At 40.7% G+C, this 14378-nt stretch overlaps 1 protein-coding gene across 2 annotated transcripts in view; it reads left to right on the top strand.

Moving 5' to 3' along the window:
• The window catches only part of oxr1a (oxidation resistance 1a), an 88832-nt gene that overhangs the window by 51268 nt on the left and 23186 nt on the right, over positions 1–14378 (top strand). For both annotated transcript variants that reach the window (XM_079837857.1, XM_079837856.1), the window contains exons 5-7: positions 4423–4575; positions 6874–7058; positions 10788–11443. In XM_079837857.1, the coding sequence (XP_079693983.1) occupies positions 4423–4575; positions 6874–7058; positions 10788–11443 (994 nt within the window). The remainder of the gene's footprint in view (positions 1–4422; positions 4576–6873; positions 7059–10787; positions 11444–14378) is intronic.

Below are 14378 nucleotides of genomic sequence, written 5' to 3'. Positions count from 1 at the left end.
CCTGTCAGCTGCCTCAGGAGTCCCACAAGCCAGCCAGGCCCGATAGGACTCCTTCTTCAGCTTGACGGCATCCCTTACTTCCGGTGTCCACCACCGGGTTCGGGGATTGCCGCCTCGACAGGCACCGGAGACCTTGCGTCCACAGCTCCGAGCAGCCGCTTTGACAATGGAGGTGGAGAACATGGTCCACTCGGACTCAATATCTCCAGCCTCCCTCGGGATCCGGTCGAAGCTCTGCCGGAGGCAGGAGTTGAAGATCTCTCTGACAGGAGACTCGGCCAAACGTTCCCAGCAGACCCTCACAGTACGTTTGGGTCTACCGAGTCTATCCAGCTTCCTCCCCCGCCATCGGATCCAACTCACCACCAGGTGGTGATCAGTTGACAGCTCCGCCCCTCTCTTCACCCGAGTGTCCAAGACATACGGCCGCAGATCAGATGAAACGACCACAAAGTCGATCATTGACCTACGACCTAGGGTGTCCTGGTGCCATGTGCACTGATGGACACCCTTATGCTTGAACATGGTGTTCGTTATGGACAAACTGTAACTAGCACAGAAGTCCAATAACTGAACACCACTCGGGTTCAGATCAGGGGGGCCGTTCCTCCCAATCACGCCCCTCCAGGTTTCACTGTCATTGCCCACGTGGGCGTTGAAGTCCCCCAGTAGAACGACGGAGTCCCCAGTCGGAGCACTCTCCAGCACCCCTCCCAGAGACCCCAAGAAGGTCGGGTACTCTGCACTGCCGTTCGGCCCGTAGGCACACACAACAGTGAGAGACCTATCCCCGAGCCGAAGCCGCAGGGAAACGACCCTCTCGTTCACCGGGGTAAACTCCAACACATGGCAGCAGAGCTGGGGGGCTATAAGCAAACCCACACCAGCCCTCCGCCTCTCACCATGGGCAACTCCAGAGTGGTAAAGAGTCCATCCCCTCTCGAGGAGTGTGGTTCCAGAGCCCAAGCCATGCGTGGAGGTGATTCCGACTATCTCTAGTCGGAACCTCTCAACCTCACGCACAAGCTCAGGCTCTTTCCCCGCCAGCGAGGTGACATTCCATGTCCCAAGAGCCAGTTTCCGTGTCCAGGGATCGGGTCGTCTAGGCCCCCGCCTTCGACTGCTGCCCGATTCGCTTTGCACCGGCCCCTTACGGTCCCTCCCGTGAGTGGTGGGCCCACGGGAAGGTGTCCCCACGTCGCTCCTTCGGGCTGAGCCCGGCCGGACCCCGTGGGGGAAGGCCCGGCCACCAGGCGCTCGCATACGAGCCCCAACCCCAGGCCTGGCTCCAGGGTGGGGCCCCGGCTGCGCCATACCGGGCGACGTCACGGTCCTCCGTCTTTTTGTCATCATGAGGGGTTTTTTCAAAAACCCCTCATGAAATCATTCTAATATTCAAATTTGGTGCTCAAGAAACATGTCTTATTATCATCAATGTAAAAAATATTTTGTGGAAAACTTAACTTTTTTGAAAGATTTTCAAATGACATTTATTTGAATGATAAATCTTTTGTAACAGTATAATGAATTATGTACATTACTGTTCAATCTTTTGAATGGTAGTCTATATCTACACTCACCTAAATGATTATTAGGAACACCTGTTCAATTTCTCATTAATGCAATTATCTAATCAACCAATCACATGGCAGTTCCTTCAATGCATTTAGGGGTGTGGTCCTGGTCAAGACAATCTCCTGAACTCCAAACTGAATGTCAGAATGGGAAAGAAAGGTGATTTAAGCAATTTTGAGCGTGGCATGGTTGTTGGTCCCAGACGGGCCGGTCTGAGTATTTCACTATCTGCTCAGTTACTGGGATTTTCACGCACAACCATTTCTAGGGTTTACAAAGAATGGTGTGGAAAGGGAAAAACATCCAGTATGCGGCAGTCCTGTGGGCGAAAATGCCTTGTTGATGCTAGAGGTCAGAGGAGAATGGGCCGACTGATTCAAGCTGACAGAAGAACAACTTTGACTGAAATAACCACTCGTTACAACCGAGATATGCAGCAAAGCATTTGTGAAGCCACAACACGCACAACCTTGAGGTGGATGGGCTACAACAGCAGAAGACCTCACCGGGTACCACTCATCTCCACTACAAATAGGAAAAAGAGGCTACAATTTGCACGAGCTCACTAAAATTGGACAGTTGAAGACTGGAAAAATGTTGCCTGGTCTGATGAGTCTCGATTTCTGTTGAGACATTCAGATGGTAGAGTCAGAATTTGGCGTAAACAGAATGAGAACATGGATCCATCATGCCTTGTTACCACTGTGCACTGTGGTGGTGTAATGGTGTGGGGGATGTTTTCTTGGCACACTTTAGGCCCCTTAGTGCCAATTGGGCATCGTTTAAATGCCACAGCCTACCTGAGCATTGTTTCTGACCATGTCCATCCCTTTATGACCACCATGTACCCATCCTCTGATGGCTACTTCCAGCAGGATAATGCACCATGTCACAAAGCTCGAATCATTTCAAATTGGTTTCTTGAACATGACAATGAGTTCACTGTACTAAAATGGCCCCTACAGACAACCAGATTTCAACCCAATAGACCATCTTTGGGATGTGGTGGAACGGGAGCTTCGTGCCCTGGATGTGCATCCCACAAATCTCCATCAACTGCAAGATGCTATCCTATCAATATGGGCCAACATTTCTAAAGAATGCTTTCAGCACCTTATTGAATCAATGCCACGTAGAATTAAGGCAGTTCTGAAGGCGAAAGGGGGTCAAACACAGTATTAGTATGGTGTTCATAATAATCCTTTAGGTGAGTGTATATGTGCCCCATTGAGTTTCATTGATGACATAATCACTATAATTGAGATGCACAGCAGTTGCGAGCGTCTGTGATTTTAGTAGTGAGATTTCCACAGATTTATAATGTGCTGTGACAGGATCTTTATTGTAAACACTGCCACTGCCTTATAGAGAGAGAGAAAGAAAGACAGAGCAGGAGAGATGAAGAGTCAGTGGTCTCTTGTGTAGTCACTACCCCAGCATTGGCCCATCAGTGTCAGTTTGCTCCAGTCGGCTCTGAGATGTGTTTGTGTATGTGTGTGTAGAGAGAGGTGAGAGTGGAAATGTGTGTCGGAGGAAAGCAGACAGCTGTGGGCAGGAGGTTGTGTTTGCAGGAGACCCAGCGCCCACTCTCTGCCCCCGCTGTCGGCACCGAGTATTCATGGTTTCTCTAACAAACACACACACAGTCACACCACTACCCAGAGTCCTGTGCTGCTTCCTGTTTCAGATTGAGTCCAGGATGACCAATATGCGGCCAGTATGAGACCAGTCTGAGATCAGTATGATTTTATTCAGTCCTTAAAGGTCCCATGGCATGGATTATTTTTATTATTTTATAATGTTTCCTGAGGTGTACTTATATTGTTAGTATGTTTTTTACATAAAAAAATGTCATAATTTAGAAATAAAAAGCCTTTTTTCTATACTGATTTTAGCCCTCTGGCTTGAATGCTCTGTTTCAAGGGGCGTGTCTGATGTGAGACTTAAGTGATAATTTGGTCTTGGAAGGATTTAATGAGAAATATTTGAGTTCAAATTGAGATCTCTGACTTTTGGTTGAAGACTATAGGATTTCTGCAAAATCTGAGGACCGTTTAAGACATTGAGATCCCTTTTGAAACTCTCGAGGAGACACTCGAGATTTCTCACATATTGCTCACATCTTAGGACAAAATTATGTGAAACAGGAGACAAAAGTAGCTCTGCATTTAATGGATTTTCTATCTTGAAGGAAGACTGAGATTTCATTTGCGATTTTTCTTTCCTACAGTCATAGTTTCCACCAAATTAAATTTTTTCTGCAGTAATTTTTACACAAGAAAAGTCTGGTATTGACCATCACTATTGTCAAAAAAATGAAGTTTCTGGAGATCCTATATACATTTATTTTGATTTTACTGCAGTAACAATAGCTGTTGTGATTTGATATGTTGATATATTTGGTCTTGGCAGAAAAGATCTGCTACGCTGCTTCTGCTGCAGAGCAAGTACGAGACTTGCTACTGCCAATACTTACACGACATGCTGCTGTGAGCAAGTAAGACATGCTGCTGCTGTACAATATAACATACATGAATTACCTGCAGCAGATCTATACAGGTGGAGCTGGGGAAGGTGGAGGGTTTCTGAAAGTGCGCTGCATCTGCTACAGCAAATGCTGACCAGTATTTGAAGGTTGAGCAGCAAGCTCATTGGCTACTGATACAGAAAGAACAATTCAGCTGTGCCCTATTGAGAATGGTGTGATTGCAAGCAGATTGAGTTAAGGACCTATCAGCCTGCGCCATCTATATTTTCATGACAAAACATTGTATTTACCAAAGTCATTTTTTTGTGGCTGCTGTTTCTTTATTTCTCGCTGTGATCTGTCCCGTCTCTGTCTCTCAGGACTCCAGTTGTCCACCTCGCTCCGATGCTACTGCCCCTCCAGCCTTCTCTGGCCTGCGGTCCTCCCGTGTGGTTTCCTCCACCTCTGAGGAAGAAGAGGCGCTGACAGAGAAGTTCCTCAAAATCAACTGCAAGTACATCACAGATGGCAAGGTGAGTCAGTGTTCGACTTTTCTAATTGGCAACGTCTCCAAAGTTGCACAAAGTTAACTTATGGAGGAGTCCTCCGGTTATTCATTAATAAGACCCCTGCTTTTCCTCTGTCCTCTGGGAAAACAAAAGACTGCAAAACTGCAAGGAGTTCCAAGTTCTGCTTAAAGTGTAGGAGTTGAGCTGCTGTCTCCGACACTGATCTGTTCTCCTTAGTGAATCTCTATGCCTGCCGAGTGTAAGGATGTTAGTGCGGAGATGATTCTCTCTCATACTGTCAAAAATGTCCTGCTCTCACCACCCAGCTCTTATACAGTGAATTCACTAAACAGTTGTGTTGCAGTGTGATCTGCATGGTCTGGTTCACATACAAGTGACTCTTATCATCAAATTCTTTTAATGAATCGTTAAAAAAAAGAAATTCAGGGCCGCATTTCCCAAAAGCATTGTGAGCCTAAATTGATCGTAAACCAGATGCACCAAAGTACTCTGTGATCTACTTAGGCTTACAATGCATTTGGGAAATGCAGCTCAGATCTGTTTTAATCATTCTGATGGATCCGCTACTGAATGAACGCACTTACTCTGACTTATCAAAACTTTCAGTGATGAAGACATTTATAATTGTGTATGTGTATATGTGTGTGTGTGTGTGTATAGATAGATACAGTACAAGTACACATTAAATTGATGCGACTAACAACATTTGTAATGTTACAAGAGATTTCTATTTGAAATTAATTATTTTAAACTTTCTATTTATCCCAAAAAATGTATTGTGGTTTCCATACATTTATAATGCACCACAACTGTTTTCAATATTGATAATAAGAAGAAATGTTTCATATCAGCATATTAGAATGATTTCTGATGGATCATGTGACGCTAGCTATGCTTCCTTCCAAAGTTGCGAATATAACTTAAGCGCAAAATTGGAATATTGCATAAAGCATTTGCAAATAAAGTTTGCATCCAGCGAGTCGAAAAGAACAAAATCATCACTTCCTGATAAACTGGCGATAAATAACAGTAAGAAAAATTTAAGTTGATGCAGTAGGAGAAGCCACTGTATATAATCATTTTCAGATAAAATATATTACTACTCAGAGCGTACATGCAAAACAGTAATATAAAATTATATTAAAGTTATTAATAATAATAAACACGGTCATGTTATCCTGCATTTTGGAGGCGGATGCCTGCTGTTTGGAAACGCAGCCATGTTTAAGACAGTTCTGGTAGGTAATTATACTGAACCACTTTGATAACAGACTTTGCTCAGGCATTTCAGAATGACCAACATTTTAGATGCTGTGCAATGAGATCGGTCTGCTGGTTGGTTCAGCCGCAAAGTCACATGTTTTTTTTAATGCGCATTGAGGATTTTATTCGGTAAATATGTTTTCATCGTGGTTTATGCGCATGTTGCCTTATCGGATAAAAAATGTATCCAACTCAGTTGATAGTGCATACATTTTTTAATGTGCATATCTAGAATTTATGCACATCTATATATATGTATATATATGTATCATTTTTATAAAATTCACACTACCAGTCAAAAGTTTGGAAACATCAGGGTTTTTTAATGTTTTAAAAAAGGTCTCTTCTGCTCACCAAGGCTGGATTTATGTTATCAAAAATACAAAAAAGCTGTAATATTGTGAAATATTATTAAAATGTAAAATAACTTGTTTCTATTTTAATATATTTTAAAATGTAATTTATTCCTGTGATGCAAAGCTGAATTTTGAGCATCACTACTCCAGTCTTCAGTGTCACATGATCCTTCAGAAATCATTCTAATATGCTGATTTGCTGCTCAAGAAACATTAATGATTATTATCAATGTTGAAAGCAGTTGTGTAAAAAAAAATTTATTAGGATTCATTGATGAATAGAAAGTTCAAAAGAACAGTATTTATCTGAAATAGAAAGCTTTTGGAACATTGTACTACCGTTCAAAAGTTTTGGGTCGGTAAGATTTATAAAAATAAAAAAAAATGTGGGACTTAAAGAAATTAATACATTTATTCAGCAAGGATGCATTAAATTGATCAAGTGACAGTATAGACATGTATAATGTTGCAAAAGCTTTATATTTCAGATAAATGCTGTTCTTTTGAACTTTCTATTCATTAAATAATCCTGAAAAAAAATTGTTCCAAACTTTTGACTGGTAGTGTATTTTAATTGTATTATTTATTATTATAAACATTTCAAATATATATATATATATATAATGTGTGTATAATATATGTATATATAATGTGTGTTCATGTGTAACTCCCTCTGTCACAGGGAATTGTTAGTGGGGTGTTGCTAGTGACACCCAACAACATCATGTTTGACCCTCACCGGACGGACCCTCTGGTTCTGGAGCGAGGCTGTGAGGAGTACGGGATCATGTGTCCACTTGATGAGGTTCAGTCTGCAGCCGTCTACAGAGAGATCACCGACAGCAAGATCCGTGACTCCGTACCCCCGTAAGACCTCTCACTTTGTACTGTCACAGCACGGCACACACCTCAGCAGATTAAACCAGTTTTTTTGTTTGTCAATAGACCTTATTCGCAACAGCGCCATCTTTGATTTTTGAAAGGAAAGTGAGGCTGTGAGGGATAGACATACATCTCTTCAGTGGGTTGTACTGTTATTAAATTTTTGGTTAAATACTTACTGTTTAGTTTTTGGATTGTTCTGCTGACGAAACTGTGGTAAATGAAACAGCATGTCTGTGCCTTTCATTCACACCGAGACACACAGACCATGCAGGATTTATCTTTAAATGGTCTTTTTGTGGTTTAATATTCACAGACACTAGTCTATATCATAATTTGAGTGTACTGTGTACTGCTTTTATTTATTCATAAAAAATGTGACAAATTCTGTGAATCCGCATTACACAGTAAATTCAGTTTTTACGACTGGATTCCGTGTTTTCCGCATCACAGAAATCATAGGGCTCTATTCATATCTGTCATGGCGCTGCTCTGAATAAAAATATTTGGGCTCGGGGGGGACTTAAAGAAATTAATACATTTATTCAGCAAGGATGCATTAAATTGATCAAGTGACAGTATAGACATGTATAATGTTGCAAAAGCTTTATATTTCAGATAAATGCTGTTCTTTTGAACTTTCTATTCATTAAATAATCCTGAAATAAGGTCTATTACTTGCCTAAGACACATTAGTATTTAAATAATCCTATAAATGCATTTAATAAAATACAGTAGCGAATCATTAATTGAAGCCAATCGAATTTCATTCTAAATCAGTTTTTAAAGATGGGGTAAGTGCTTTCTGGTCACCAAAATCACCAAAACAAATACGCCCTTACCCCAAAAGGGTCTCGCCCCTGTTTTGATAGCTCCGCCCCACACATACGTACGCAACGACTATGGCGGAGTCTGCTGTGCCAGCCGGCCGAGGGTCATGATGTCATCAATAAGTGAAAGCAATGTGTGTTACTATGGTAATCCAGGCCGAATGTTCAATGAAAAAGTCATCCCTTCCATCCCAAAAACACAAACACAGTTCTCATGAACAACTCGATGGCACGAGCACGACAGTCCAAGTAACGAACATATTATAATTATGACAAGATTAGAGGGTTATATTGATCACGAAAAGAGGAACCAAAGGAAACAAACATATATTGGGAGTATATTATCGTACTTTTCGGACACAAAGCTGATGCTTGAAACAGACAGTGGAGGAGGTTTAGACGCTCCAGGCTTATCGAGTGTAGAAATGAATGAGTCTTTATCATCGCTGAAGTGAACGACAATACGATTGCAAATGGACAAACAAGCGAATATGACTCACTTGTATATTCAAGCAAAAGCTAGCATATTAGTTCTGTGAAACAACAAAATCGATGTTACTCGCCTATCGAGAAGAAATAAAGCAACCTCGGCGTCCTTGAGTTCTCTCCAGCACTGGAAAGCTGATACTTCTTGCCTGATTGTAAGCCTTCTTTTGTTCCATAGACATTTTCCACTTTTGTTATTTATCTGGCATCTTTGGTCGCTACACTCTAAAAAAAAAGGCTCGTAATCATAGGGGAACCTTTTTTAGTGCTATATAGCACCAATTTTGGTGCTTCAGTGGTTCTTCAGCGGTTCTTTAGAGGTGCTATATAGCACCTTAGTCAAAGAACCGGTGAAGAACCTCTGAAGAACCGCTGAAGAACCGCTGAAGAACCTCTGAAGAACCGCTGAAGAACCACTGAAGCACCAAAATTGGTGCTATATAGCACTAAAAAAGGTTCCCCTATGATTACGAGCCAAGAACCATTTTTGGTGCAATATAGAACCTTTTTTTTTTTAGAGTGTAGGCTAATGTCCATCCTGTGTCATGTCTTTTGAATAATGACGTGCATTGAGCGCTCTCTTCTCCCCATCATTACTAGACACGCCCCTTACTGCTGATTGGCTAAAAGTTTGTTTTGGGACTCGGCCCGAGACACTTTTACTAAAGCATTTTTGAAATAACACTTACCCCACTTTTAATAGAAAGCAAACCAAGTTCTTCTCCTTGCTCTTCAATGAGTGGCACAAAGGCCAAAAAATTACATTATAAAAATGACTTGAGCCACCAGACTAATGGTTTGGATTATAAAAGATTATGAAAAGTGAAAATTGCAGTGGCATTACTCGTTATTAATTGGATTCATCTTCAGATGTCTTATCTTGATTAAAGATCTCTCATGTGACAAATCAGTATTTTGTCTGCGGTTAGCATGAGGAACCACGCTGCTGTACGATTATTTTAGATATCCAGCGTTCAGCTTTATTATACAGGAAATGGATTTTTACTCTAAGGTTAATGAAGCGTGATTTCAGCCGCCTACATCTGAATTACTCACCCATTTCGATTTGTAATAAGAAGTTAATGATTTTAGCAGCGTTTCCACCCCCAGATATTTATATCCTCTGTTGGTTTATGAATGATGATGTGTTTTATTCAGCTCAGAGCTGTGTTCATTGGTTCATCAGTCAGACGGGGTTCACTGCAGGGTTTCAGTCGTGGATGTGAAGCACAGACGCCTTTGATCGTGCAGATGTACAGACAGAGGGACCTACTCTTCATTTACGCACTTTTATGTTGGCTTGAACATGTATTAATTGCTCCAAATGGTTTTGATTATGTACTGCCATCCACCTCCCACATACTTTTTACTAAAGCGCCATCCAGACAGACACACGTCATTTGTGCCTTTGTCTTTCAGATGTCTCATGCTGTAACTGCAGTACAGAAGACACATCTAAAATGACACATCACGATAAGAAGTCTGTGCGTTTTACATTTAAGATAAAAGCGTCAGAGTGATAGGAAACAGCGAATAAGAGAATCAAAAGTTTCTCATGCATAGCCCGCTAACTGCTACCTTAGTCACGCATTATACTGTAGTAAAAAAACAGCTGAAGTTTCATAATTCCACTTATGTTGATTAAAAAAGATTTAAAAAAAATAATAATTCCTGTTATTATTATAAAAGCTCACAAATAATAATAATAACAATGTAAATAACATCAAATAATTAAAAGATAAAATAATAAAAAAATACAAATAAACAATAAAATCATTATTTACATTATTATTATTATTATTATAAAGCGTCTTAATAATAATAAAATATTCTTCACATTATTTAATTATTATTGGAGCTTCTTAATAATAATAGTGTGAAGAAAATAAAATAATTATTTACATTATTATTATTATTATTATTATTAATATTGAAGCTTCTTAATAATACAAATTATAATGATAATTTTTTCACTGAATGAATTTTAAAAATACATGGTTCAGTCCTTGTATTGTTTATTATTTTATGTTACTGCAGACATAACTAAGTTTTTAAAAAATATTTGTGCAATGGTATCTGTGATAGTGAATGTTGCCGTATTTATGACTCAACGCAGCGTTGTTATGGCCTAAATTAATACATGATTGATTAACTTTTTCTAACATTTTTCTTTAACATTCTCTTTCTAACATTTTTCAATGTACATTTATGAAATGCACTTTCTGTAAAGCTGCTTTGAAACAATGTGTATTGTGAAAAGCGCTATACAAATAAATTTTAATTGAATTGAATTGAATTTATGCGCTTACCATTGAAGAATACTGTGAGACTGAATCAAAGATTTTCATATATATATTATTAGAATATTAGACTCTCATTCTTTCTGTTTGTACCACAGGGATTTTGAAGCCATGTTCTCTGGAAGTTCTCATCAAACGGATCAGCGTCTGCGGGACGGTTACGACAGCGCCAGCACAGCCCCCCGCAGCACCGAGGGCTCCTTCTCAGAGGATGTCTTCACCGAATCAGAGCTTTCACCCATCCGGGAGGAGCGGCAGTCCACAGAGGAGCTGCAACAGGAGGACAAGTCATCAGGAGCCTCGTCTCAATCCGTGCAGACCCTCCTCCAGGAACCTCAGACAACTGACAGCAGTCCTACAAAGGAGGAGGAGGAGAAAAAGCCAGAGGAGGGAGAACCAGCCAGCGACACTGCCCAGCCCAACACCTCCATGAGCTCCAAACAGCCAAGCACAACCACCAGCAAGGACCACCAGCAACCACCCCACTGCCAGACCGAAGGAGTCGCCCCTTCCTCAGGTTCTCAGAGCTCGGCCCCTGGAGCAGTCGAGGCCACGGAACAGGAAAGCAGCCCAGATGGGGCTAAACTGACCAGAGTGGGTACTCGAGATTCAGAGACGGACGTAGAGGAGCTGAGGAAAATGTGGAAGAGTCACACTATGCAACAAGCCAAGGAGCAGCGAGAGAGCGTCCAGCAGTCCCAGAGAGAGAATGTGCCACAACCTAAGGGCAGCCAGAGACTGAGCTCTGCTGAGGGTACGAGAACATGTCCTACAATCTCTGTCTTTCTGCCATTTGTGATGCTGAATAATCTGTGATGAGCACCTTTTAAAGGGGTCATAGAATTTTTTTAATTGATGTTTTTATTTTATACTTAATTACTTTCATTAATTTAATAATATATTAATAAAAATACAAATTAATATATATATATATATATATATATATATATATATATATATATATATATATATATATATATATATATATATATATATATATATATATATATATATATATATATATATATATATATATATATATATATATAAAAATGTATATATAAATTTATTAAAATCTATAATAAAATTGATGATATGAGCACAATACCTAAGATTATTGGATTAAAATATCCAAAAACAACTACTTATTACTACTTAACCACTAACATACACTCACCTAAAGGATTATTAGGAACACCTGTTCAATTTCTCATTAATGCAATTATCTAATCTACCAAGTACATGGCAGTTGCTTCAATGCATTTAGGGGTGTGGTCCTGGTCAAGACAATCTCCTGAACTCCAAACTGAATGTCAGAATGGGAAAGAAAGGTGATTTAAGCAATTTTGAGCGTGGCATGGTTGTTGGTGCCAGACGGGCCGGTCTGAGTATTTCACAATCTGCTCAGTTACTGGGATTTTCACGCACAACCATTTCTATGGTTTACAAAGAATGGTGTGAAAAGGGAAAAACATCCAGTATGCGGCAGTCCTGTGGCCGAAAATGCCTTGTTGATGCTAGAGGTCAGAGGAGAATGGGCCGACTGATTCAAGCTGATAGAAGAGCAACTTTGACTGAAATAACCACTCGTTACAACCGAGATATGCAGCAAAGCATTTGTGAAGCCACAACACGTACAACCTTGAGGCGGATGGGCTACAACAGCAGAAGACCCCACCGGGTACCACTCATCTCCACTACAAATAGTTAAAAGAGGCTACAATTTGCACAAGCTCACCAAAATTGGACAGTTGAAGACTGGAAAAATGTTGCCTGGTCTGATGAGTATCGATTTCTGTTGAGACATTCAGATGGTAGAGTCAGAATTTGGCGTAAACAGAATGAGAACATGGATCCATCATGCCTTGTTACCACTGTGAAGGCTGGTGGTGGTGGTGTAATGGTGTGGGGGATGTTTTCTTGGCACACTTTAGGCCCCTTAGTGCCAATTGGGCATCGTTTAAATGCCACGGCCTACCTGAGCATTGTTTCTGACCATGTCCATCCCTTTATGACCACCATGTACCCATCCTCTGATGGCTACTTCCAGCAGGATAATGCACCATGTCACAAAGCTCGAATCATTTCAAATTGGTTTCTTGAACATGACAATGAGTTCACTGTACTAAAATGGCCCCCACAGTCACCAGATCTCAACCCAATAGAGCATCTTTGCGATGTGGTGGAACGGGAGCTTCGTGCCCTGGATGTGCATCCCACAAATCTCCATCAACTGCAAGATGCTATCCTATCAATATGGGCCAACATTTCTAAAGAATGCTTTCAGCACCTTGTTGAATCAATGCCACGTAGAATTAAGGCAGTTCTGAAGGCGAAAGGGGGTCAAACACAGTATTAGTATGGTGTTCCGAATAATCCTTTAGGTGAGTGTATGTTGTATCCCAAATGTTTCCAAGAATGTTTAAATACAGAGAAATAGGCAATTTTAACCAGGACACAGACCATGTCCATGACATTATACCCGCGCTACCCTCGATTTTTTTGTAGAAACCATGGAAACACGTCTTTGGCGCTTGTAACAAGTTCAATAATAAGGAAGGAAAAGGACAGGGTCGGCTTAACTGAGACTCGTGCTTTATTCTCTTTCAAAGTTCAAAACAAAAGTCGCTTTCACTGTGCTTCAATAAACTCAGTCCAAATACACTATCAATGATGCAGCTCTCTGCAGAGCATTCAGCGCACACACATACGAGTCCTCAGTCAGTCTCTCTCTCTCTCCCTTGCTGCTCGTTTCCCGGTGGCTTTATCCGGTCTCTCCATGCCAATTTCTGAAACAAGACACAGGTGTTTGTCATTTGCACTTGACCCATTTTCTCACTGCTTCTCTCCTGGCTCTAGCTGCATCTCATTTCGGATGCTGCGTCCTCCGGAGGTCGCATTTTGAAGGCTGCATACGTCATCAAGGTGGTCTAATTTTTTAAAAAAGTAACCGTTAGATTGCAAAGTAAAAAAAGACATTACAGTATTTTACACCTAACGAGGAATAACAGTCCATTTTATTATGGTTACTTTTCTTAAATAAGACTTCAAATGCGACCTCCAGAGGACGCAGTCTCCGAGATGAGACCCATCTGCAGACCTCACTAAACTACGCCCCCCTCGCCACAACGTTTTAATATATTATGTTTTATTAGACAGGTGAGCAACAGTTTGGATACATTCATCAACAGAAAACTAATCATTGTTATATAGCTCAACACAGTTAGTCTTATTGTTTAAATCTCGTTTTCTTGATTTACCGCGAGTACCATGTTTTACCATGCCTAATATCAGTCTAGCTTACTGCAGTGTGCAACAAATGCCGAGCGAACACACAGAATGCATTATAACATTACTTTCAACACACTCAAATGTATCTAATATGATAAAACAGCGAAATCAAGGCATCATCAAGCTATGCCTTTGTTTTGAATAAGCGACCTCTAGCAATTACAAATTGTGCCTTTAAAAAAACGCAATAGCCTGAAATGTTTAAACAGTATAAAGTTTCAGTACTTTCTCTCGAGCCAGCATGCACATTTAATGTCATTGTAACCAGCATTGACAGCGTTCTTACATTTTACTATCAAAGTAAGCTTCTGTCTTGGTGTCTGGGATGAGGCATGCTGGGAAGTGCTGATAACCTTGTGTTGTGTGGCTTTGTTGATGGCAAGACGAGAGAGTGCTGG

This window comes from Gobio gobio, assembly GCF_949357685.1.
Source record: "Gobio gobio genome assembly, chromosome: 15".
In the NCBI taxonomy this organism is placed as follows: Eukaryota; Metazoa; Chordata; class Actinopteri; order Cypriniformes; family Gobionidae; genus Gobio; species Gobio gobio.
Note: the sequence above shows the minus strand (reverse complement) of the source record. Positions and strands in the feature narration are given on the sequence as shown.